General features: G+C 37.9%; 1 protein-coding gene across 2 annotated transcripts; it reads right to left on the bottom strand.

Moving 5' to 3' along the window:
• Positions 1-1,109: 1,109 nt before the first annotated feature.
• Positions 1,110-24,894, bottom strand: LINS1 (lines homolog 1). Of its 2 annotated transcripts, none has more exons than XM_082619137.1 (7): positions 24,764-24,894; positions 8,484-8,978; positions 8,293-8,382; positions 7,316-7,457; positions 6,266-6,856; positions 4,877-5,048; positions 1,110-3,025 (listed from the first exon to the last, which is right to left on the bottom strand). In XM_082619137.1, the coding sequence occupies exons 1-7, from the start codon at positions 24,875-24,877 to the stop codon at positions 2,140-2,142; spliced, it is 2,490 nt and encodes an 829-aa protein (XP_082475263.1). In that variant the 5' UTR covers positions 24,878-24,894; the 3' UTR covers positions 1,110-2,139. The 2 variants fall into 2 exon arrangements, with proteins under 2 accessions (XP_082475263.1, XP_082475264.1); XM_082619138.1 differs by having other exon boundaries at positions 6,377-6,856.
• Positions 24,895-24,907: the final 13 nt, after the last annotated feature.

Genomic DNA, 24,907 nt, shown 5'->3' with positions numbered 1-24,907 from the left:
ATACATACTATGAATATATATATTATGACTTACTTAACCAGATTATTTCTAGTCTTTCGCTTTTATAAACAATGTGGCATTGAAAATCCTTGAAGATACATACTTTTTAATTTATGTAGAAGCTGCCCCAATGTATACCCCCAACTCCGTTACCAGACAGTTTTTGACCTCTGCATTTCTCTTTGGTTAACATTAGTATCTGTTATTCTGATTAGCCATCCTCTGTTTAGTTCCACTGATCTTCCCATTTCTACCTGAATGAGTACTACCCTGTTTTGATTAACACAGCCTTAAAATATATTTTAATGTCTGATAGGTTCAGTCTCCTTATATTTCTCTATAAAAGGATCATTTAAAAAAATATTTTAAGGACATTTCAGATTGTCTTAATGACAGACTGACCAGCGCAATATAGTTATGCTCTCAGTATATAAATCCATCACAGACCTTGGAGATATCGTGGATTCAGTTCCAGATCACCACAATAAAGCAAATATCACAAGGTGAGTCACACGGATTTTTTGGTTTCCCAGTGCATATGAAAGTTACGTTTACACTATACAGTCTAGTAAGTGTGCAATGGCATTATGCCTATATATCTTAATAAAGAAATACTTTATTGCTAAAACATGCTAACCATCATGTAAGCCTTCAGCGAGGTGTAATTTTTTTTGCTGGTGGAGAGTCTTGCCCCGATATCGATGGCTGCTGACTGATCACGGTGGCCATGGCAATTTCTTAAAATAAGACAGCCATGAAGTTTGCCCCACTGATGGACTCTGCCTTTCATGAACCATTTCTCTGTAGCAAGCAATGCATTTGACAGCAGTTTACCCGTAGTAGAAGTGCTTGCAAAATTGGAGTCCTCTCAATCCCTGCCGCTGCTTTATCAACTAAGTTTATATAATATTTTAAATCCTTTGTTGTCATTTCAACAACCTTCACAGAATCTTCACCGGGAGCAGATTCCATCTTAAGAAACCACTTTCTTTGCTCATTCGTAAGAAGCAACTCCTCATCCATTAAAGTTTTATATTTGTAACAAATAATGAAAAAGTTTGAAATATTGCAATTACCAAAATGTGACACAAAGACACAAAGTAAGCAAATGTTGTTGGAAAAAATGGCACCAAAAGACTTGTATGACACAGGACTGCCACAAACCTTCAATTTGTAAAAAATGCAATATCTACAAAGCACAACAAAGTGAAGCACAATAAAATGAGGTATGCCTGTAATGACATGAAAACTTAAATTTACTGCCTCCTCTCAAAAAGACAGAATATAATTATCCATATCACAACAATTTTAAATAGGAAAATTACCTATTAAAACTCTTTTTAAAGAATACACTTGTGTTCGTAGACCACATATATACGTATAGAGCTAATCACCTCTCTTTAAAAAACTGCTAAGATTTAAGTTTTTTACATATCACATTACACGTAAATACCTCAGGGGGAAATAATAACCATACTGGCTTAAACAGCGTCCCTCCCAAAATTCACATCTACCCAGAACCTGTGCATGTGACCTTATTTGTTGGAGACAGGGTACTTGCTGATATAATTAAGCTAAGATGCGGTCACACTGGATCAGAGTGGGCCCTAACTCAGTGACTGGTGTCCTTACAAGAGGGAAACTGGATACAGATAGACACACAGGGAAAATGTCATGTGACAACAGAGAAAGAGACTGGAGTGATGCAGCTACAAGTCCAGGAATACCGAGGATTGCCAGCAATGGCCAGAAGCTAGGAAGAGGCAGGGAAGGATTCTCCCCTAGAGCCTTGAGAGAAAGTGTGGCCCTGTAGCCATCTTGATTTTGAACTTCTAGCCTCCAGAACTGTGAAAGGATAAATCTCTGTTGTTTTAAGCCACCAAGTTTGTGGTAATTTTTACAGCAGCAATAAGAAACTAATACAATAACTATCCCAAATTTGTGTAAGTTGAACTACCATAAATTTTGAGCACTGTACTTGTATCAAGTGACTTATCATTTGATATCTTTTTCAGTCACTAGGCAGCTTCCAAAAGGCAAAGGAAAAGCATGTTAGAAAACCCTCTTGAAGTTTTTTTTTTTTTTTTTTACTGTTATCTCATTAAGGCACAATTATATTAGGGAAAACCAGTTCCTGCTTTACAAAGGAGTCATACTTCTATTATATATTGTCTCAATATGTTTTAACAACTTCAAAAGTGCTGTTGGATTATATGGGAACAGATTTTTCTTCTGCAAACGATAAATGGCACCTTGTAGCTCTTCAAAGCACTTTACTGTTCTGTAAGATATTCCCACTTTAGAAGCAATGTTATTTGGGCCTATGTGACAATCAACAGAGAAGGGAGTATTAGATTCTTTGGGAACCAGAGACCTTGACTGAGACTCCAGGCTAAGTTCTTTTTTATCCCTACTTGTTCCAATTGTGTCCTGAATTTTCTTCGTTGCTTCTTGGTGTAAAGATGTTAGTCTACTGTTTGCTAAACGCTGGTCTGTGGATTCTTCTTCAGAATCATCAGAGGTTTCATAATCTACCAGACTTTGAGAAGTTCGTGGGGGAGGCAGACTATTAGCCTGGAGTGTGGCCTGGGCCTCCTCAGACATCACAGCATGGTTCAGTGGTTCAGAAGAAGCTTCAGAAGCCCAAGAGACCCAAGCATGAGCATCTCTGTGATTACCAAGAACAGCCAAAGGACTAGGTTCTGTTTGGTTGCTGCTTCTGTCTTGGACAAGTGAGGAGACACAACAACAAATATTTACGTTATCTTTAGATTCAGTTATATCAAAGTACTTGCAAACGGTGAAAAAATTATCCCAGTCTTTTTGCAATAATTTTAAATACCTAACAAAATACTCAAGAAAACAGGTTTCTGATGAAATCAAAAAATCAAGAAGAACTGTAGAATCAAATCCTATATTTTTTAATAAGAATAAAAAAATACAGTGTGGATTATAGCCATTTTCATGTGTGTGATGGTTCCACATTTCTTTTTCTTGGGTCAAGCTTTCAGTAGCTTCACATTCTCTGAAAACAAAGAGAGCAGAGACTTCAGATTAATGACTGTTCACAAATATAAGTTTTGACAGATGTAATTCACAAACCATAAATTCTCCTATCAAATTTCTTTTTAATGTATGCTTTTTAAAAAGAAAAAAAATTTCAAAACAATCTCTTTTTCCACAAACTCCATATAAATCTGATTCAATAAAATCCATTGACTTTGGTAGTTCTAGTTTTTACCTGCCCAATTAAAGTCCTCTGTCTTCCTGTCTCTTGACATCAGAATTCCTTGTTCCTACAGGTAACTAATTCCCTGTTACCACAGGTGGGAATTAACCTCCTTCCTTTCCTTCCACACTTGCCTCAACAGGGGTGGGCATGTGACCCAGACTGACCAATCAGAGTACCCAAGCTCCTGGCCACCATGATTCCAACATGAATCTGTGACCCACGCAGGCTAATCAGATCTCTCCAGGACTTCTGCTGGCACCATTAAAGATTATAACTGTAAGGCTGCTGTAAGCCTGGCACTGCTGGTGGCCCTGTCTGAGAATTAATTCAGAGCCGTGAGATAGAAACAAAGAGAAATAATCAATGACATGGTTTGAGTCATATACAGTTATACTTGATGCCAGTGTGACCCCTTAGAATTCCCAATTAAGAGCCAATAAATTCCTTTTTTTTTTTTTTTTTTTTGCTTAGACCAACTTATGTTGATTTCTATCATTTACAGCCAGTCACTCTTAACTAATACAGTTACATTAAAAAAAATACATATGACATGAGCACATGCCTCTGCGAGCACACTAAACTCAAGCTAAGAAAGTTAGAAATTCACATACAAAGTAAATTTAATTCAGAGGCTTCCTCTTTCTTGAGGAGTAAGAAGTCAGCTTTGAATACAACTAAGATATACTCTACGAGGCATGTGCATTCAGACGGAATTTGTATTTGACCGTTTCTAAGCCTAATTCAAATCGCATGCAGGAATTCTGTGTTCTTGATTAGAACCTTTTGAAAACTGGCCCCAAACTCTTACAGTCTGAAAGCAGCCACTGCCAGCAGTGTCATAATACAAGTAAGAACTGGCAGCACAACACTGCACCGACAGTCATTAGTAAGAAATCCCTTTCTCTGAAGCCAAGAAAGAAATGGAAATAAAGCAAATACTTTAAGGTTTTAATAAAGCAGAAGCAGAAACAGTGTAAAAGGTTTTCAGTTATTAACTTCATTACCAATTACAGATATTTGCCACAAGAAGATTGACCCAAGATTGACCAAGTACAGCTGTTTTAATAAACAGAAATAGGATCAGTATAAAATGTCATCAGTAACGTAAGTTCATAATCAATTTCAGATATCTGCCTCAAGATGATATCAATCCCAGTTCAACTGTACATTAAAATGAAAATTTACAACAGCTCCTTTGATTACTTACAAGATTGTACTCACCTTTACAAAGTCAAAAATCACCTTACAGAAGTTCAATACAGACAAGTTAGTCTCAGAGGTGAAAAGAGTTCTTAAACATCAATTAAATTAAGACTTAGACAAGTGTATTAACTTATTCCTGATCACACAGGTAAAGCAAAGGTGGAGACTCAGCCAGAACCCATGCTGTCTAATATCAGTCTAGTTCCAATCCCTAGATCTGCCTAGCCAGCCAAGTTTTCATAATGAGAACTCAAATGTAATCTATTTTCATGTAGGGCAGGGTTAAAGAAAGGAATTGGAACTTATAAGGAAACCACAAGATTGTTAGGGATTTTTTTCCCCCCTAATGATGGAAAGTAAATAGTATGTCCAACACATTATTAAAAATGTTTTCTGCTTTCCTGGCATGTAGTTAGTATAATTACTTTAAAATATACGAACCTGGTCAACTTCAGGTAGATGCCCATTGCTGTTTTGGCAGCCTCCAGCATGTCATCGTCTTGTTCTATGAAGACCCTAGACAACCACTCACAAAGATTGTGTGATTGCAGAGACGGCTGAAGGTGAGGCTTTAAGAAGGTCAGTAACTCAGACATGAACCTCTGTAAATCAACTTCAAAAAATGCAAATTTCAAGGAGCAGGCAACAGTTTATGAATGCATTTATAATAACTTGCCTATATATAAATTTATAATATCTAGAGTACTTTAAAATTCATTTTCATAATTCACACTTTCAAAAAGTTTGTGAGTTAGGGATTATCTCCACTCTGTATATTAGGAAACTGAGCTTCAGAGAAAAAGTGACCCACTCAGTAGGATACAGTTAAAATGTATAGCCAGATCATCTACTTCCCATGCTGCCAAATAACTAATTATCTCTGAGAAATAAAAGTTACATAAATTCTTGCTAAAAGCCTATAAATGAATGAGTAGTAGGCAACAGAAATCACTTCACTGGACGCCACATGGTTTGTTACTAGAGGCAACAATGCACCCAAACAAAAATAATTTGCCCTCAAAATAACAGAAAAAAATTTTTTTGTTTGTTTAAAATTGTTTAAAGTATTAAAAGAAAGTACTACTATTAAGCACAAAAGTCAAAAAGGTTTTGAGGAGTTTTAACTGCAATTTAAAATTCTTGACATATAACACACGCCATCTAGTGTTGTAAATGATAACTGCACAGTATTATATCTTGAGTGTTACTACAAGCTAAATGTTATCTGAAGCAATTCGGGGAAGTCATTGCTTACAATTCAAACCTTTCACTGAAACTCTATGCTGCTTGCTTAGAGACGTTTACTATTCATTTTTCTCAAATGAAACAGAGGACATAACCTTCCCCAGCACCTACACTGAATACTTTAAATGGCTCTCTTTGGACTCTAAGTTAACATCCTGGAAATTTTATACAAAAATTTCTTCATCAATATAACTTGACATAATAGTTTTGATTCAACTCCTAATTGTCAAAAATCTGTATTAGTAGATATACCAATTTTATGAAGGAAAATATGAATAATATACTACAAATATCTGAATATGAATTGACATTGCTTACTTCGAAGTAACTCAACAGCATCTTATTTTTTTTTAAACATAATTAACTATACCATGCAAATTCAGTTTAGAGCACAAAACTGAAACTTTTTTTCTTAAGGCAATTCTAGTTTTTTCTTTTTTTTGAAGAAAATTAATAAATTGTAACTAGAATAACATATAGCTTAAATTGTGAAATTACAGTCCTGAGATTTGATAATTATGAATAATTTTACTTCAGTAAATAATTACCCATTACTTTGCATACAAAAGGAGTTGAGAGAGTTACCTTTCATTTCATTTGCTGAAGCACCATTTTGAAACTTGATTTCTAAGGATCTAATGATAAGTAAGCTCGCTGCTCTAAGGATCACATGATCTGGACCAGGGACACACTCACATCCAGGTTGGACTTCATCGCCTCCAAAGCAGGAAGGTTTTCCATAGAGAGACAGTGTCCTCAACAAGCCCAAATCCACAGCTTGCAGAACAGCATCAGCCAAAGCCAACAGGTCCACATCTAAAGGATGATCTGGTGCCATGAAGGTAGGGACAGATCCCCGACAAAGGTCTTCACCCACTTTGCAGAGAAGGCACTTTTTGATGAATATGATGAATTTCCTTTTGACAAAAGCCTGAATAGGCCCGGTAATAACGTCGAACACACAAGAAGGTTTCAAAAATAACATCCTCTGGCAAGTGAAATGTAACTTCAGGTGGATTCTGGAGGCTATAAGAAGTTCAAGCAATTCCAGGAAACATATCAAGCTGTTTATTAGTTTAGAAGTATCTTGGTTGTTTTCAAAATGCTGAGAAAATAAGGAATTGTAGAAGACTTCAAAAATAGTGTCAAAAGGAGTCAGGAACTGCTTTAGAATTTCTGTGATTAAAAAAATAGTAATTATAAGCAACAGGAAAAACAAAGACTTCTTAAAAAACAATTTTACAATTCAATTTTTATAATTATTATCACTTTATAAGATGAAAAAATGGATTAGATTGTTTATCTCTAACATGAACAAATGAAGATACACAGACTAAGTAAGAGCTAATAACCATGGCTAATACCCATTTTACAAATAGCAGTAACATCAGACGATGCAAAGGATATATAAAAACGAAAAGCTTTAATTTCAATTTTTAATAATAGTGAAGTTTTACATTTTTTTCCTTTTAAAAAGGTATCCTCAATCAAAAAATATGGGGCACAATTCTTTAGTTTTTCATACTTCAAGACAGATCAGACGTTGTAAAGTAAGTTTTACTCTTCATTATATAACTATAATGCTCCTTGGGAACAAGATAATGACCATTGTTTACGGGGAAACATAATTCATACCTGTTTTTTGTGAACATGTATCTTTAAAGATTTCTTTTATTACAAAGGTAAGCATCCAGAGGCAGTATACTACTTTATCACTTTCAGAATATTCAGAAAGATTTTTTTGGCAAAAAGAAATCCAGGAATTACTCAATGTTATCTAGAAGTTAGAAAAAATTTAAAGGAGTAAGTTATAATACAATATTTTCTTTACAATTACAAATTGCCTATTACATACAACTCAATACAACATTGCTTACTCCCTTCCAAAAAAAAAAGTATGATAATATTTGTTAAAACAAGGACACAAATATCCTAATATTCCTTAAATCAAGAAATTCAATATGCCATAGAAATAAAAGATCAAAGGGAACATGAAAATATTAGCAGTGGTTATTATCTCTGGTAGCTGGAATGATATGCAATTTTTATTTTGGTCTTTATACATTTTCTTTTTTCCCAAATTTTCTACTGCAAATACTGCCTTTTTTAATTCAGGAAAGAATGTTATTTTAAGAAAGGAACAAGCAATTATAGCTGAAAGAAGTCAGTAAATTTAGATTTATTAAATAATTCAGAGATAAGAGAAAAATCTGATAATTTGTTATTTTTTCATTATGCTGAGGACCACTCTTAGAATTTATTTATATTAAACCTGTGAAAATGGTCTTAGTCTCAAGCAGGGGTTCCTAAACCTTTTTTTTGGAGGGGAGGAAGGAGGCCCACCTACTTCTTTGACAATCTGAAGAAAGTTATGAACTCTCTGACGTGAAACCCATCTTTTGGGTTAAGAATCTGATTTGTGAAGATTTACAACATATTTAAGACTCTAATCCTTGATATAAGCCATCATCATATTATTCTATTCTTACACTTTTGTGGATTTACACGTTATTGTGTGAGCAAATATTTTACTGATAAAATACTGAATGCCAGAGAGCAATTCTAAAGAAACTATAAAAGAAACAGTAACATAATTTGATTACTTATCTTACCTTTTCCTTCAATTGGAAATACAGAAGTAGTGCAAGGCACTTTGCAGCCATGTGAGATAACAATTTATCCGAGTTTTGGAACATACAGGTCTATAAGAAAACAAATAAATTTACCTACTGTTACTGAATGTTAAAACTTATATTTTAAAAATCTAGATCTTAAAAAAAAACCCAAAAGCAAATGGGCTTACTAGTTTAGAATCGATGTCAGATGATTTTAAAAGAATTTTAATTATATCTCTATATTTCTCCTTTGCATGCAATTCAGTTTCGACAGATAATATTCTGATTATCATCACTCTGATCACTGTTAACTGAAGGAGCATTATTTCTCGGGTACTGCTCATCTGAAAATGTCTCTGCAAACACACAGGTGCTACAGAAGGGGTAGCCAAATTGACAGAGGATGGCTGATGCTTGCCCTGAACATCAAGGATGTTTGAGCAGTCTGAGGAGGTGGTTGTAGAGCAATCTTGATCTGAAAATGCTGGGTTGAGATAAAAGATGTAATCACGGCTGTCATTTTCAAGTGTGGCTCCAAGAAGTACTTTCCTGTATAATTGTTCTAAAACTTCAAAGAAAGCTTTCATTTTGATTGCCAAATATATCTTACAAGAAGGTCGACAAATCCAAATTGTAAATATTAATCTTAGAAATGGGATGAATCTCTGCTTCTTCAATAAAACCTAAAATAGGAAAAATAATTTAAAAATATAAGTGTTATATACATTACATTACAAGGGAAAGGCATCTGTTTCCACCTAATCATTTAGTCTCTCAAGTTAAAGGTAATACTGATGGCTTAATTTCTAAAAATGGAAAATTGGTAATAAGATTATTTTAAAACCATAAAAATAAAATTTATGTTTTTCATATAGATTTAAGATCATAAAATTATTTTTAATTTTATTACAGTAAAACTTTAGCTTGCCTCTAACATTTTTCAATGGGCTGTCAGAGTTTCTCAACCTTGGCACTATTAACAGTAGGAACTGGGTAATTTTGCTTTGGGGGAGCTGTCTTATGCATTGTAGGAAGTTTTAGCAGCATTCCTGGCCTCTACCCACTAGATGCCAGTAGCATGCCCTTGGGAGGCAAAATCATCCAGGTTGAGAACCATTTGGCTAATAACTCAAATTCATTAACTTTTACTTTCAACTTATAGATGAAAACCTAAAGTTAGATTGCTATGTGGTCAAACTATTATGGTTATTGCTGATTAACTCCCAACTTAAAATTATATGATAATATAGAGAAACCCTGGTTATCATTTATAACATTAAATTAAAAATTTGTGGGGCCTCCCTGGTGGTGCAGTGGTTGAGAGTCCGCCTGCTGATGCAGGGGATACGGGTTCGTGCCCCGGTCTGGGAGGATCCCATATGCCGCGGAGCAGCTGGGCCCGTGAGCCATGGCCGCTGAGCCTGCGCGTCCGGAGCCTGTGCTCCGCAACGGGAGAGGCCACAACAGTGAGAGGCCCGCGTGCCGCAAAAAAAAAAAAAAAAAAAAAAAATTTGTAAATGCCATCCCAAGAAAAAGACAAGACGTTAAGCAAAAGCAATCCGAACGTGAGCAAACTGTATTTTGTATTTGTAGCTGGATATAAATTTAGACATCCTGGTTGCCCCAGGCTCCTTTGACCTGATGGAGACCAGAAAGAGTGGGGAGAAAGGAAAGGATCAGACGTGGCTTTTAAAGCAGAGAAATGGGCAATCAACTGATAACTGAATATTAGAGAAAGTATGTAGTTACTATACAGCAAGCGTGGCTAGGAAAAATGAAAGACTTTGGTGCAAGCAAAAGAGATTACTGAATATCCTTTCAATGGAATACTGGAGCCTCTGGGAATTATCGGATCCTACAGGGCTCCGTCTTTTCACTGCCTTTGAGCTATTTTACACCTTGGTAAATTGTAGCTGACTGATAGCAATGCAAATAATTCCTGTCTGTGGACATGCCCATAATTGTCTGGTGAAGGGGCAACCCTTCCTGAAGTGGGAAAAGCCAGTTTTGCTTCCATCTGTAAACTCATTCCAACATTCTTTTACTCTATATAAAGTCAACTTTTCTTTTAAAATGGTTGTGACATTTGTCTAGTTCTTTCATTAATTAACTAGTTAAATAAAATCATTGTTCCGCGTTCATTTTATATGGGTCATGATTTTGTCCTTTTAAAATTTATATTTAACAAAATCCATGAAATTCCCTCCTTTACCCAGACCCACTTATAAATGCCCATCTTTAACCACCTTCCTTCCTCACTGGAAGAGACCTCATAGGGAGGGCTGTCACTTTTACTGGGTCTCACTTTTACTATAGGGCCTACTGGCCTGCCCTTGGTCTTCAAACCTCCCTCTCCACTGGTTTCTTCCCCTTGCTTAGCTTGTGAGGAATTTCAATTCCTGGTCACCCTTACAAGACAAAGCTGCCCTGTTTTAGTCCTCCAGTGCAGAAATAAATATTAAGAAACCTATAGATTTTAAGGTTACAAATGAAGCTTCTGTAAAGTTTTCACCAAATTCTATTTTCAAACCATGGTGTGTATCTCACACAATTTATAAACATAACCTAATACGGTAATATCAGTAACCTTGTTCCACCTGACAATGTTAAAATTTACCTGAGCCCTGTGCTCCCAGAAAGCAGCCATGGTTAAGAAGCACTGAACCTTCTGTGTTCCAAGAAAGGGCTGACCGTATTTCCAGATAGGAGCCACCTTCACCCTTCCTTACTGACTCCCTAGTTTTATAAAACTCCCCATTTTTTCCTTCTTTGAGAGGTTTTCCATTAATATACATTCTCCCTGTTGCAATAGCTTGAATAAAATCATCTCCTTAATTGCCTGGTATATTTTGTCTGTCACATACTAGAAATTAGTTTTCATATTCTACTTCAAAGATGAATTCCATCTTACTTATTTTACTTTATATTTTAGTTATAACATTTCTTCCCAATAAAACTACTGACATTTTAATATATATTCTATTATATAATATATTCTGTGACAATATTTTTAATTTTAAAACTAATTTAATCAGTAAACCTACCTAATTAGGTTTTAATATTGTATGCTCAACTCTATTAATATAATTTTCAACCACAAATGGAATTATTTTTATTTCAATGCTATAGCAATAAAAATACTTCTAATAGTATTTCTATACATCTTAAGTCCTTAAATTTTACTACAAATGAGAATAAAACTGCTGCTATTTCAACTAGTTTCAACCTATAAAAAGACCCATTTCAAGTGGTTCAATAATTTCAGCACACAAAACTAAAGTGAATGCCAATAAATAGGTAAACAAAAAAGCATTTTGGGGGTTTGGGGGGATTGGAGGGGAGGATGGGCTGTTTTCTATCACGGTGGGACCCAGGATCTTGATAAGAGTGGTTATGAGAAATCAGATTGAAAAGTTATAAACTTGAAGATACAAAGAGTCAAAATGATGCTTTATAGACAGAAAGAAAAACAAAAGCATTAACTAGGGGTCACAAATGCCAGGCAGATAACAAATGAATGAAGACAGTAGGTACTAGGCTGCTTCTACTGTGACCATTATAAACCCTTCCTAATTACAGTGTCTTTTAAGATATTAATGCTGGCCAAAGAAACGTGCATTGAAACAAATGTCTGTGGTAACCCACTGAGAATTGAGAACTGCAGTTGTTGTTTTAAAGCAATCATAGCACTAAAGGGAAGGACAAATCCTGAAAAAAAGAACTAGGGGATTCACTTAAAGCGATTCACCAAAGCGAAGTGTCTGGGGAAGGATGCTCAGAATGCTGAGAGGCTGTGGAGCCAGCTATCCTGGATAAATGAGAGAGATTTGTCTAGCCTGTAAAGGACACAAGTGTTAGGAGAGACCTAATTAGGAAAAGTGGATGAGCAGTGCTTCTCTGAGTTCTTTCAGAAAACGCCTCCTGGAAAAGGAAAGTGAATTCCCACGTCAGGGGGCCTAAGGGGGTGCCCATTACAAGCACAAAATTTGTTTAAAGTCTCTCTTTTATTGTTTAAGGACTGTAAACTATCTGAATTTTGCAGTCAAATCCTAATAGAATCATGCTTGTCTTAATATAAAAAATATATTCCCCACCCATCTTCACATAAAATCAATGATTTAGGGATAATAATTGCTGAAGTTTATCGAGCACCCACTATATATCAGAAACTGTTTTAAGTGAGTAATAGCTTCATAACAACTGTAATAGGTGGGTACTTAATTACCACACCCATTTTACAATAAGGAAACTAAGGCACAAAGAGATCAAGTTTCAGAGCCAGTTAAGTGGCAGAATCAGGATTTGAACCCAGAAAGTCTAATTTCACAGCCAGTGCCCCTTCTCAAATTTCCTCTGATGTTCCAAAGCCTCAGGGCAATGGTTGAATAGAAGCTCTCTAATAAACTTCTTAAGTGTAAGGAGTAACTCACACAGCCTAATCTTTAACAGTTTCTTTTTTTTTTTTTTTTGCCCGGGCCTCTCACTGTTGTGGCCTCTCCCGTTGCGGAGCACAGGCTCCGGACGCGCAGGCCCAGAGGCCATGGCTCACGGGTCCAGCCGCTCCGCGGCATGTGGGATCCTCCCGAACCGGGGCACGAACCCATGTCCCCTGCATCGGCAGGTGGACTCTCAACCACTGCGCCACCAGGGAAGCCCTAACAGTTTCTGTTTGTACTCCCACAATACCTTAAAGCAGAATACTGATCCTCAGAATCATTTCTACGTGCTGCACAAATTCTAAAATCAAGGCCAATTACTATACAACTTCCCAACTATGCCACTTCCCAGTGCAAACCACAATTAATTTTTTCAAATGATACTCAGCAACCAAAGGTTGAAACATTAATCAGGACACCCATTTGATTGATTTTTACACTAAATTACTTTTAGTAGCTACATCAAACCCAGGGTGAAAAGCCTAACTATCCACTGATCATACTTTGATATCAGTTCATCAACAATTTAAAGGCAGTATAAATAGGAGTGACTAAGACCTTGATTTAACTTCATTTAAAATAATTTCAACCTTTTACAACGATTAACTCAAGATGCATCACAGGCTTAATACTTAAAATTAACCTTTTAGAAAAAAAAGGAGAAAATCTTTGGGATCCAAGGCTAGGCAAAGAGCTCTTAGACTTGGCCTTCAAAGCCCAATCCATAAAAGTAAAAACTGATAAACTGGACCTCAACAAAATTAAAAACTTTTGTTCTGTGAAAGACCCTATTAAGAGGATAAAAAGATAAGCACAGACTGAGAGAAAATATTTGCTAACGACATTTCCAACAATGGACTAGTATCTAGAATATATAAAAAACTCAATGTTAAAAAAGATAATAATAATTCAATTAGGAAATAGGCAAGAGACACGGACATGTTCACTAAAGAGGATATAGAGCAAGTAAGTACACAAAAAGATGTCCAACTACATTAGCCATTAGGGAAATGTAAATTAAAACCACAGTAAATACCACTATCAATGTGATTGAAATAAAAATTAGTGATACCAAATTCTGGCCAGAACATGGAGAAAGTGGACCACTCTACATTGCTGGTGGGAACACAGAATGGTACAGTCACTGGAAGACAGTTTGGCAGTTTCTTAGAAAACTAAACATACTCTTACCACGTCGTTCCAGCAACTGCACTCCTCGGTGTTTACCCAGAGGAGTTGAAAACTTATGCCCAGAAAAAAACCTGCACATGCATAATTGCCAAAACTTGGCAACAACGAAGATATCCTTAAGTAGGTGAATGAATATATATAAACTGTGGTACATCCACGCAATGGAATATTATTCATGCTAAAATGAAAGTGCTATCAAGCCATGAAAAAGACATGGAGGAAACTTAAAAGCATATTACTAAGTGAAAGAAGTCAATCTGAAAAGGCTACACAGTGTATGATTCCAGTTATATGACACTCTGGAAAAGACAAGACTATGGAGACAGTAAAAAGATCAGTGGTTGCCAGAAGTTGGGGGATGAGGGGAAGGATGAATACACAGAGCACAGGACTTTAGGGCAGTGAAACTACTCTGAATGATACTACAATGATGGATACATGTGATTATACATTTGTCTAAACCCATAGGATGTAAAACACCAAAAGTAAACCCTAATGTGAACTATGGATTTGGGTGATTATGACGCGTCAATGTAGGCTTATCAACTGTAACACATGTACCACTGTGGTATCCCATCTGCAGATGCTGATAATGGAGAAGATAATGCATGTGTGGGGGCAGAGCGTATACAGAGCGTATACAGGAAATCTCTGTACCTTCCTCTTAATTTTGTTGTGAACCTAAAACTGTTCTAAAAAAATATAGTCTTTAAAACAAAACAAAAAAGCTAAACATGCTACCATATGACCCAGTAATTACACTCTTGGGCACTTATTCCAGCAAAATAAAGACTTATTTTCACACAAAAACCTGTATGTGAAAGTTCGTAGTAGGTTTATTCACAGCAGCCCACAACTAGAGACAATCCAGTTGTCCTTCAACGGATGAATAAACTGTGGTACATCCATACTACTCAGTAATAAGAAGGAAAGAACTATTGATACATGCAATAATTTGGATGACCCTTAAGGGAATCACGCTAAGAGAAAAAAGCCAATGTCAAAAGGCTGCATACTGTATGGTTCAATTCTTGAAATGACAAAATTAGAGAGCTGGAGAGCACATCAGTGGTTGCCAGATGTTAGTGAGGGCCCCTCCCACTTGGTGGGTGGGTCATAATGGCCTTGTGATAATAGAACTGATGGGGAACACGCTAACCTATATATGTGATAAAATTGCATTGAACTAAATACAGACACGTAAATTAATAGAAGTAAAAGGGGAATCTGAGTTGGAGCAGCAGATTGATTGTATCAATGTCAATATCCTGGTTGTGATACTGTACTACAGTTTTGCAAGATCTACCATTGGAGGAAACTAGTTGAAGGGTACACAAGATCTCTCTGTATTATTTCTTACAACTTCATGTGAATTTACAATTAGCTCAAAATAAAAAGTTAAATTAAAAAAATAACAATTTCAGCTATAGACATCAGCCTTCTGATCCTTAGCAACAATATGCGTAAGACTTCATTAATATCAACTAAAATATAAACGTAAACTTATTAGAAATTGATTTTAAAAATTTCTAGACTGAAAACTGAGAATGGTATTTAAAAGTATTTTCTTAAGAAGTATTCCTAAGAAATAGAGCTTTTAAGTGCATAGTCTATTCACTAGAAAACATTCTCCCACAACTTAATTTTAAAATTCTCAGAAAACAAGTTGCTAGTAATTTACTCCTTTGTCTAAAAAAAAAAAAAAATGACACTACTTCTAGGGAGTTCTTTTTTTTACATAAACTCTAAACTAGGAATACAGAAAAATAATTACTTTCATGGTCAGTATGTAAAGTAAAAAACTGCTTTTCTTTCTATGAGAAGCTAATGGTTTGCTAAGTGACTAGAATCTCTCAATACTGGGCTTTGGCCTAATGGAACAATAGGTTCAAATCTGACCACAGCCAGACAGGTTACTTAATCTCTCTCTCCAATAACAAGGCTGCTGTGATTCTTGAGGCAGAAGTTGAGGCACTCTAAACAAAGGCTGCTTCTAAGATTCCAGTTCCTTCCCCCAACTGAGATGGCATTTACTTTGTCCAAAAAATTAAAGTGGGTCTGGTTAGACTCCACAGAAAGTTGGGAGGGGGCGGGGAACCTGGGTGGCAGTGCCAAGGTTAGGAAAGTCTGAGAGGGCAGTGAAGGCACTGAGAAGGCCCAGAAGATGAAAGGACAGAGGTTCCCATCATCCATGTCCACCATCAGGGCCATCATAGCTGGCCAACTCTGATTTCAAGAGCACCTCTCTACCCTAGTGACAAGAGGGGGAAGGATATGTTCCAACAGCACATCCTGTGTTGGGCACCTTCCCTTCGCCCTGCTAGTTCTACTCTTCCCCTTTCTCTGCGTCCCAACATGCTCCTGTAGGAGACGAGGGGGTGGGGAGGGGGGAGAGGGAGAGCAGGAGACTGTTCTTTCCAGTTTCAGGAACTGCTCCTTCTACTTACCTCCAGGCCTAGAGCAGGTACTGGCAGTTACCAGCCCCCAGTGTACACCATCCCTTGCTCATTTCCTTAAAACAAGTTTTAGCTGCCTCAGAATCACTTGCCAAGGCATGTAAAAGCAGACTGCAGGCCTTACCCCAGGAGTTTCAGATACAGCAGTTCTGGGATGGGGCCCCCAAATTTTTATTTCTAACAAGTTTCCAGGTTATTGCTAAAACACTAAGAACACTTAGACCCTGCCTCATGTTTGTAAATCGTCCTCCTATTAAACTCTTGTTGGCAGGACTCTGATCCAGGTCAGGCATTTTTTTTTAGCATAAAGAAAAAGTCTGTTAAGTTATAGATAAAAGATAAAATGTATGATTAAGACAATACTTAAAAGTGTTTTTCTGTCAACGTGGTATACTGGTAAGAACCTGGGATCTGGGATCTAGAGTCATATGTCTCTACCACATCAGGGTCACCATAGGGCAAGCTATCACCTCAGCTTCAGTCTCCTTCCATGTTCAAGGGCATAATGACGCTGGGAGGGTTAAGTTAAATGATTGTCTCCGTAATAATCCCCAGTGCACATCTGTCAGTGTTTCCTGCGCCCCAGGTGGCCCTGTTAAGACAACACACGGCAGGAATGACTCCAGGCCCTGCCCACCCCACTCCTTCCTTTTACTTCCTTTGTACTTCTATTTATGGTGTGAAATTGTTAAAAAATGAATGAACATGATTTATTTTGAGAAAAAACAATGCTCCTCCCCCATTTTTTAAAGGAGTGGCAAGTTTAGAAAGGCACAAATAGAAGACACTATTTACCAGATTCTTTTTTAATTGAGTTATAATTGATATATAACATTATATTAGTTTCAGGTGTACAAAATAATGACTCACTCTCTCTATATATATTGCAAAATGATCACTACAATAAATCCAATTAACATCCATCAACATAGTTTCAAAAATTTTTTTGTGTGATGAGAACCATTAAGATCTGCTCTCTTAGCAACTTTCAAATATGGAATACAGTATTATTAACCACAGTCACCATGCTGTACATGACATCCCCAGAATTTATTTATTTTATAAGTGGATGTTTGTAACTTTTGATCCCCTTCACTCATTTGCCCTCCACTTCCCCCCACCCCACCAATCTCTAACAAACACTGATCTGTTTTCTGTATCTATGACTTTGGTGTTTTTGTTATTTTTTTTTTATCATCCATCGACACATACTTAGGTTGTTTCCATAAATTGCAAGCAAAGGAATCAAGCAGCAAATGCAAAGGCAACCTACAAAATGGGAGAAAATATTTGCAAACCATATATCTGATAAAGATTTAATATCCAAAATATATAAAGAACTCATATAACTTGATAGCAAAAACAAAAAATCCAAAAAACTGATTAAAAAATGGGCAGAGGATCTGAATAGACATTTTTCCAAAGACATACAGATGGCCAACAGGTAACACTAAAAGATGCTCAACATCATTGATCATCAGGGAAATGCAAGTCAAAACCACAATGAGATACCTACCACCTCATACCTATTAGATTGGCTGTTTATCAAAAAGACAAGAAATAGCAAGTGTTGGTGAGGATGTGGAGAAAAGGGAACCCTTGTGGGAATGTAAATTAGTGCAGCCACTATGGAAAACAGTATGGAGGTCCCTTAAAAAAAATTAAAACTAGAACTATTATATGATCCAGCAATTCCACCTCTGGGTATTTATCCAAAGGAAGTGAAAACACTAACTTGAAAAGATATATACATCCCTATGTTCACTGCAGCATCATCCACAATAGCCAAGACATGGAAGCAACCTAAGGGTCCATCAATGGATGAATGGATAAAGAAGATGTGATATCTATATATTTATATATCTATAGATATAGATATTATTGTTCAGCCATAAAAAAAGAACAAAATCTTGCCATTTGTGACAATGTGGGTGGACCCTGAGGGCATTATACTAAGTGAAATAAGTCAGATTAAAAAAGACAAATACCATATGATCTCTTTGATATGTGGAATCTAAAAAACCCCCAAATTCATGGATACAGAGAACAGACTGGTGCTTACTAGAGGCAGGGGGTGGGGTGTGGGAAAAATGGTTGAAGGTGGTCAAAAATAAGTAAGTCATGGAATGGAATGTACAGCATGGTGACTATAGTTAACAATACTGTATTGTATATTTGAAAGTTACTAAGGGAGTAGATTTTAAAAGTTCTCATCACACAAAAAATCTGTAACTATGTAAGGAGATGGACGTTAACTAGATTTATTGTGGTGATCATTTTGCAGTATATACAAGTATTGAATCATTATGTTGCTCACCTGAAACTAATAATAATGACTTTCTCCATCAAGGTTAGGTCCTCCTGAGATACTCTCAGTCTCCTAGCACCACTGCTGTCTTACAGAATGTGTCACAATTGTACTTTAATTTATCTGTGCAATAATTTGTAACACTCCTGCCTTAAGAGGAGTCTGGTTGGGCTTCCCTGGTGGTGCAGTGGTTGAGAATCTGCCTGCTAATGCAGGGGACACGGGTTCGAGCCCTGGTCTGGGAAGATGCCACATGCCGCGGAGCAACTAGGCCCGTGAGCCACAACTACTGAGCCTGTGCGTCTGGAGCCTGCCTGTGCTCCTCAACAAGAGAGGCCGGGACAGTGAGAGGCCCGTGCACCGCAATGAAGAGTGGCCCCCGCTTGCCACAACTAGAGAAAGTCCTCGCACAGAAACGAAGACCCAACACAGTCAAAAATAAATAAATAAAATTAAAAGCTCAGGAAAAAAAAAAAAAAAGAGGAGTCTGGTTCATCACTTCTTCCCCAGCTCCTAGTTCAATGCCAGGTACACGGTAGTATTAACAAATATTTATTGAATATGTTCATGGCTGAATATTCTGCTTCAGTCAAGTTCTCAGGGATTTATTAACTTCATTCATTTACTGTCCATGAGTAGTGTGTATGTCCAAAATAATCCTAAAATCAGTTCCAAAGTTCATTTTAGTACTGTTTTGATCTCAAAAAAATTTTTAACTGCTGTATAATTTTTAACTTATGAATTTTAAAATACAATAAAAATTTCATGTCAAAAAATTATAAATGCAGTACTATCTATAGCAGGGCTTGAGTTCTGAGCTCATTCAGTCTTTACTGTATTACACACCTAACAATGTGCTCGAGCTGCACACATTGAAGTCACAATAAAGTGCAAATTAAAACTACCCTTGAGGGAACAAAATCTCTTAAATTAGCAGAATCAGGGCTACAAGAAGCTCAAGAGCCAGTAGTTAGCTTCCTTTCTTTCAGCATTTTTTTGCTGGGACCGTGAGGTCAAAGTGGAATTTCTCTATCCATCCCCATCCTCTTTTCCTGCCAGGTACTGCTGAACAAAGTTAGGCTAAAAGGCAGATGATGTGACTGCGTGTCTGGTGGCCCTATTTACAACACACAGGTCCCGATCTCCCTGCAGTCCCAAGAATGGTGTCTGCTGTCATCAGGGCATAACCTGCTTACTCTCTCCACCAACACTGCGTGCTTTAAGACACAGCCTTCTGGGCAGTAATTCTTGACTTCAGTCACACACTGAACTCTCTGGGGCACTAGGAAAAATGCCTGAGCCCTAGGCACCAACTGAATCAGAGTTGCTGCAGTGGGGCTTGAGCATTTTTCCAACAATCAAGTCCGCTTCCATGCAGGGTATAAACTTAATTCAGGTTGAGTCAGGGTTTTATGAACTAAAACATCATAAACGTTGATCCTGAATTATCTCATTTATATGTTGTAAAATTAGTGTTTCCATTTGTGTGAATTTGATATCACCTAACTGAATGGAAAATGAAGTATGTCTGGTGAAATCTAATCAATTTTCACTTGTTAAAAATATTATGCAATCTAAACTTTTCAATCAATGAAAAGTTATAATTTAAGAATTACCAAATTTGAGAGCACCAATACAGTAAAGCAACTTAGAATTATCTAGAAGCACATTCTGTGAAAGTGTGGTAATACCATGTTCCCTGGTTGTGATATAATTGTACCTGTCAGTAATCTTAAAAATTATTGCAACCTGAACAAAGGATTTCAAGTGAAAGATAAATGACAAGAGAAGTGGAAAAGCTTGGAAAAATTAGGACTCAACTCAGATACCAGCTTCTGTTAAGAAGCTCATAGACCTTCATGTCTTGGTTGAAGCGGCATTTTGCAAACACACTATCCAAATTGCGTGGGTGCTGAGGATGCTGTAAGACTGAACGTGTTCTCCATAACTATTCACATATTTATTCATTCTTTCATTCCTTTTGGAATTCAAAACTGCCTGATTTTATAATCAGTAAACATTATAAAACTGAACTTATAACTTACATTCATACTAGTAAAATACCACTTTTAATAGACTTTTTTACAATGGAGTCCCACTGCTACGAAAATTTGAAAATCCCTGGACCAGGAGATTCCTAAAGCCTCTACGCAATTCAAGAAACCAAGAGTACTAGGGATGTCAGGTGGCAATCCAGGTTGCCAAGAAGGAAGCAGTAATTATTTAGGCAGAATGCACAAAGTCTAGAAATTCATGGCATGAGGTTTATTATTATTTTTTTTGGCCACGCCATGTGGCTTGTGGGATTTTAGTTTCTCAACCAGGGATCGAACCTGGGCCCTCGGCAGTGACAGCGTGGGAGTCCCAACCACTGGACTGCCAGGGAATTCCCCATAGCACAAGTACTGTTGGAACTGTGTGAAATGTCTGAAGACAAAAAGAGTATGCAAAAGTACAGTTGGGGGCTTCCCTGGTGGCGCAGTGGTCGAGAGTCCGCCTGCCGATGCAGGGGACACGGGTTCGTGCCCTGGTCCAGGAAGACCCCATATGCCGCGGAGCGGCTGGGCCCGTGAGCCATGGCCACTAAGCCTGCGCGTCCGGAGCCTGTGCTCCGCAACGGGAGAGGCCACAACAGTGAGAGGCCCACGTACCGCAAAAAAAAAAAAAAAAAAAAAAAGAAAAAAAAAAAGAAAATGCAGTTGGTGGTGGTACTGAAGTTGAGGTATTGTAAGTTGGTTTCCAAACTTTTTGTGATGTTATTTTGTTTTTATAATAAACCAGTAAGAAATCATGGCAGAATTGAAAGGTCAGAAGTTGCTAATATGTAATATCATTTAATATGTCTGAATATAACTGGTTTCTAATTATAATTCAGCTATGTACTTCAAGGAGGAAGGGAAATTTATAAATTCAAAGTTATGAAATATTGCTGAGAAGTATAAAGATATAAAAAATAGCTGATTTTTTAAAAATTGGGAATTATACATCCAAAAATATGTAGTAGCCTTCAATGTAGTTTTTTTATGAAGAGTTACCTCCAAATAGAGTACCTTTGTTCCAGGCTCTTGTTGAAACCCCTTTGGAAACTGCTCGCAGAGTTTTGCACTGTATATTCTTTTGAATATACAGTTAGATATGATACTTTCTGGGTGGATTTGGTTTAAAGAAACAGCCAGAAGTGATTAAAAACTTCTCTTGTATAATTTGCAGCCTGGCTTTTAATAATACACAACTTTAATTTTTTCTAATCTAAGCAAATGTTTAGCAAGAATGTTCTTTTAAGAATTTGTATTTTCTGAAAAGCCTTACACAGAACAAGGGAAAGAAGTCTTTAGGGCTCACCAGATGTGAATATTAATTTAATCATCAATCCATAGAATTTCAGTGCCTTCTCTATCATGCATGAGGGTTCTCACTTTATAATACATCTTTTCATTCCCCTCCCCCTGCAAGTCTTCAAGTTTTCTTCTTAAAAGGGGCTTCTGCTTACAATTTCATCAGTAGACTTGCTGGCCAAAGGGGTATATTCTTTAAAGGAAAAATGGGCACATGTTCACACAGATAATAATTGTGTAGCCCTTCCATTAAAAATATTTTTGCCTTTTTCTAAACACATACTAATCCTTGACAAGTCAATTTCTCTTGGAGTTCCTTCTTCCTCTCTGGAGATTCCTTCTCAGACAGGCTTGCTGGACCCCTTTCCTTCTACAGTCATTTCTGGGTATGAGATTGGTTCTGGACCCCTCGGGGATACCAAAATCAGTGGATGCTCAAGTCCCTTACATAAAATGGCGTTGTATTTGCATATAACCTATGCACATCCTCCCCTATACTTTAAATCATCTCTTACTTACAATACCTAATATAACATAAATGGTATGTAAATAGTTGCTAAGCTGGTGGCAAGTTCAAGTTTTGCTTTTTGGAACTTTCTGGAATGTTTTTCTTTTTACAAATATTTTTGAGCTGAGGTTGGTTGAATGTGTAACCTGTGAATACAGAGGGTTGACTGTAGTCCCTTAAATGTTTCATGGACTTTCAATGTCTTCAATTAATATCTACATGCTAACAACTCAGAACCCATAGTTAGGTCTAGCTCTCTTCTGGGCTCCACACTCATGTATCTAAATGCCAGTGGAGAGCTGCACTTGGAGTTTCCACAGCACCTTCAATACAAACTCAACTCAGTCTATGGCCTCTCAAACTTGCCATCTCAGTGTACGGCACCTGTATCTCATAGTCACCCAAGTGAGAAACCTGGCTATGTTCCTGGACCCTTCCTAACCTCACTTCTCTCTATCCTCACTGCCACTGTTACGGTACACCACTCCTACCCTGGACAACCACAACAGAGTCCGTGCTAAGCGGCTGTTTCTTGGCCCACCCTACACCCACTTCCTTCTGAAAAACATCTCAACTTTCATTTGGATAAAGTCCAAATCCTTGAACATGGCTTAGCATGTCCTTTGAGATCTGGCTCTTGGGGTCTTCTCACCTCTGTACCCCACAAACTTAGCTCCAGGCTTTCTCTGAGGGCCTCAGAAACTCTGTGCACTTTAAAGATTCCCAAGCTTTGCTTGGCCCATTCTTTCTAAATCACACTCAACCATTTCCCTCCCACTCTCAACCTTCAACTAGGAAACCTCCAGTCTTGGGGAGCCCTCCACATATCCAAGTCAGGATTAGAGGGCCCTGCCAAGTGCTCCCTCAGCCTATACACAGTATTTCTCTCACTGAATTGTCCATAACTATTTTCTAGTTTGGTTCCCCTACGCTTGACTATGAGCTTCCCTGGGCAGGCCTGAACCCAGTTTGCCTACCTAAGCCAATAAGTAGCTCATGTAGAAGGCACCAAAACTAGTATTCTTGATAAATGAATGATAATGTACAATAATATACCAGGATATAAATTTAAAGTGTTTTCAGTGACCCCCATCTGCCACAAAACATCTTAATATATTTTATTAAACAAAAACAGCTGATATGTTGAAATGCATACTTCCTTTATACAGTTAGGCCTTTCTTTGAGGACATCGGTGGTAGTCAAACGTCTGGTGTACTGGGTGACTTAGTTTAAGATAATGTCTACTACTGCCTGGACTACTACAACAGTCTTTCACATTTGCCTTAACCTCACTCCCAGCTACAGTCTTCTCCACTGAGCAGCCAGTGATCTTTTCAAAACATAAACAGATACGATAACTTTCCGACCACCCGCTACAAGGTCTTGCAAGATCCGCAGCCTGTCGCACCCCGCTCCCCCACCCTCAACTTCATTACTAACCATGCTCCCTCTTACGCTGCTTGACTACCTGGCCTTCTTTCTTGCAGTTCCTGCCAACAGCAAAGATTATTCCAGAGTCAGAAGCTCTGCCCTTTTGATGTCTCTGCCTGAAAAATTCTTCCCTCAGATCTTGGCATGGCTGGCTCTTCCTCACTCAGATCGATACTCATAAATGTCACTTCCTCAGAGACCTTTCCTATCTAAAATAGCCATCGCGCCCTAGCCAATCTCGATCCCATTATTCTGCTTTTCTTTACATAACCTATCCCTATCTGATAAGTAATTTTGTGTTTGTCGGTCTCTCTGTAAAAGTGACGAGGGCAAATGATTGCATCTATCCTATCTTGTTCACCGTTGTCTCCCTAACGGCTAGAACAGTGCCCGGAGGGTAAATACCGGCTAAACGAAAAAATGCAGTTAATAAACACGTCCTCCTCCCATATTTTCCACTCTTTTCCCTTTCATTCACAGGAATTCGTGAGAGTCGCTGTTCTTGCAGGAAAGCCCTTGAAGCGTCACCGTCACCCCACAGAGAGTCCTCTTTTCCATGCTAGGCGAGGCACGCCCAGCCTGGGAGCTAGCGGAGCCTCAGGGACCGAGAGAGGAGCCCAGGACCCGGCACTCGCGTCTAAAAAGCTCTGAGGAGAGCGGCGGGACAAGCCGCCCCTCTCCTGGCTTCCTGGGGACTGACGCCTCCGCAATCCTAAGCCCTGGAACAGCCTCTTAGTCGGCCGCACACACGGCCGCACACACGCCTCCCCCGCCGCCGAGGTTAGCGGCTGCGCCCAGTTACCTGCCAGGGAGCTGACTCAAGCCACTCTGCTTTCGCACCGCCATTCGAGGGAGCCCCGGCCCCTTCCGAGACACCGTAGTTCACGGAAAGTACAAGGCGTTTCCTCTTCCGCATGAGCAGAGGACCTGTTCGGCCTACAGTGTT

The sequence above is a fragment of the Mesoplodon mirus genome (assembly GCF_964341445.2).
Source record: "Mesoplodon mirus genome assembly, chromosome: 4".
In the NCBI taxonomy this organism is placed as follows: Eukaryota; Metazoa; Chordata; class Mammalia; order Artiodactyla; family Ziphiidae; genus Mesoplodon; species Mesoplodon mirus.
The sequence above is the reverse complement of the archived record's forward strand: the minus strand, read 5'-3'. Positions and strand labels throughout refer to the sequence as shown.